The sequence below is a fragment of the Cyprinodon variegatus genome, unplaced genomic scaffold, assembly GCF_000732505.1.
Source record: "Cyprinodon variegatus isolate N-32 unplaced genomic scaffold, C_variegatus-1.0 Scaffold282, whole genome shotgun sequence".
NCBI lineage: Eukaryota > Metazoa > Chordata > Actinopteri > Cyprinodontiformes > Cyprinodontidae > Cyprinodon > Cyprinodon variegatus.
In genome coordinates this window covers 516,050-518,143 of record NW_015150735.1, presented here as the reverse complement: position 1 = coordinate 518,143, position 2,094 = coordinate 516,050, and the positions used below count along the sequence as shown (strand labels likewise).

The following is a 2,094-nucleotide window of genomic DNA, read 5'->3' as shown; positions in this document are numbered from 1 at the left end:
AGAGAAATGTGTTGCAAAAAGTTTGTTTTGCAGCAGTTTGGTTCTGAAAAGTCAGCCATCATTACTTATCCTTGGTCATTCTGGAGTTCTGGACCTTTTTGCCTGGATCTCCATGGTGGCTGGAGCTCCAAGGCAGGTTCATGGAAAAGAAAGCTTCATGGGAAACAGAAAGAGATCCTGTGTTTCATGGTTTTACTGTTCTCAGCTCTGTGTGGGAGGCAATACAAGTCACACCTCTGTGGGAGTACCTGTGGAGGCAGGAAAGGGGGTGGTGTAGAGGTCTCACTGGTCATCATGTCAAGATGAAATATGGAGACTGGTTCCCAATGTCCCAAACCACGATCATGGCATAACAAGATGTTTCCTATAAATTCGTACATTATTTTGGGTCTGTATTAAACTGGGACAATAAGTCATTTGAATTATCTCTGTTGGAGCAGAGATGCATATAAAATCTTGGGCAGTAGATCTTGGGGACCAAGATTGAAGACCCCGATCTAAGGAGCCTAATCAGCTCATAAACCAGTAATCATCCTGGATTAGGAGACAATGGTAATCCCACAAGACGCTTTCCCTCCTGATCCTCCCATTTACTGGTTCCAGCATAGTCCCAGCTCCCATAGCGCACCATTACTCATGGTGTTAATGCTAATCTGTGTGAATTCCTCAACCCACATTACATTTAAGTATTTATTCATGGTAAGACTCACCCTGTTGATCACTGGAAAATGAATGTGATAGTTTTTAAACTTATTTTTCATATTTATATTTTTTGGCAGATTTTATACTTTCACATTTTATTTTATTTTTTATTTCAGATTTAATATTAAGCTTATTTTATTATTTTTTTCTACAGTGTTTTCCAAATCCCATTCTTTCTAAATTACGTTTTACATATTCTCTTTACATCATGCTCTTCACTTAAAAGGAAAGCCCGCCCCCAGTAGTGATGAGCAGAGACGTATTGCTATTGGTCTGCATGTATGTTAGAAACAACATTTTTATTGGTCAAAGTGGGCATCAAGAGTGGGCATTTGCATTGGGCTGAAAGAGGAGAGACTGTGATCTGTAAAATGCAAACAATATATTTCATTAAACTTAGATTAGAAGATCAAAAAGGCATGTGTGTGTCTGCTAGGTGTGACATAAGCTGAACCTGTACTTCCTGTTTGCAGAGAATTCCTGTGAAACCATGCCGCTGGATTTCGTCTTTGTCATTGACAGCTCTAGGAGCATCCGACCAGAAGACTACGAGAAGGTCAAGACCTTCATCATTAATCTGCTTCAATTTCTTGATGTTGGCCACAATGCAACACGGGTGGGTCTTCTGCAGTATGGCAGTGTGGTTCAACCCGAGTTCTCCCTTAATACTTATTACTCCAAAGCTGAGGTTAAGGAGGCTGTGAGGAATATGAGTCATCTTGCTACAGGGACCATGACTGGCTTGGCCATCCAATACACCATGGAGGTGGCACTCACTGAAGAACAGGGAGCCAGACCTCTGAGCTTACAGATTCCACGGATCGCTATGATTGTAACGGATGGGAGACCTCAAGACACAGTAGAAGAGATTGCAGCTCAAGCGAAGCAGGCTGGCATCCAGATTTTTGCTATCGGAGTGGGAAGGGTGGAAATGAAAACTCTGAAGGCCATAGGCAGTGAGCCCCATTCTGAACATGTCCACCTAGTGGCTAATTTTAGTCAGATGGAAACCCTGATCTCAGTGTTCAAGTCCAAACTGTGTGGAGGTAATGGATCCTTTTTTATTGTCATTACAGTGTTTCTTGTTATTCAGCAGGTGTAGATGTGTTCTTGAATGTTTCTGGATGCTCCTGCATTAGGTTCAGACATGTGTAAGGTGGTGGACCATCAGTGCCAGCATATCTGTGTGAACAGTCCTGCCTCCTACAGGTGTAAGTGCAGGAAAGGCTTCACTCTCAACCCCGATGGAAAGACATGTAAAGGTAAACCTCTGAGCTCTTTCCCAACAGGTAAACACTGCAGATCTTCCTATTCAACTTTAACTCAGGGTGACCTTCCTCCATGTTGTCTCTCTGCAGCCATTGATACGTGTGCTGTGGTGGATCATGGCTG

General features: G+C 42.6%; 1 protein-coding gene across 1 annotated transcript in view; it reads left to right on the top strand.

Moving 5' to 3' along the window:
* matn2 (matrilin 2) overlaps positions 1 to 2,094 on the top strand; it is a 36,719-nt gene that overhangs the window by 13,028 nt on the left and 21,597 nt on the right. Inside the window, exons 3-4 of the mRNA XM_015383320.1 lie at positions 1,176 to 1,748; positions 1,842 to 1,964. Coding sequence (XP_015238806.1) covers positions 1,176 to 1,748; positions 1,842 to 1,964 — 696 coding nt within the window. The remainder of the gene's footprint in view (positions 1 to 1,175; positions 1,749 to 1,841; positions 1,965 to 2,094) is intronic.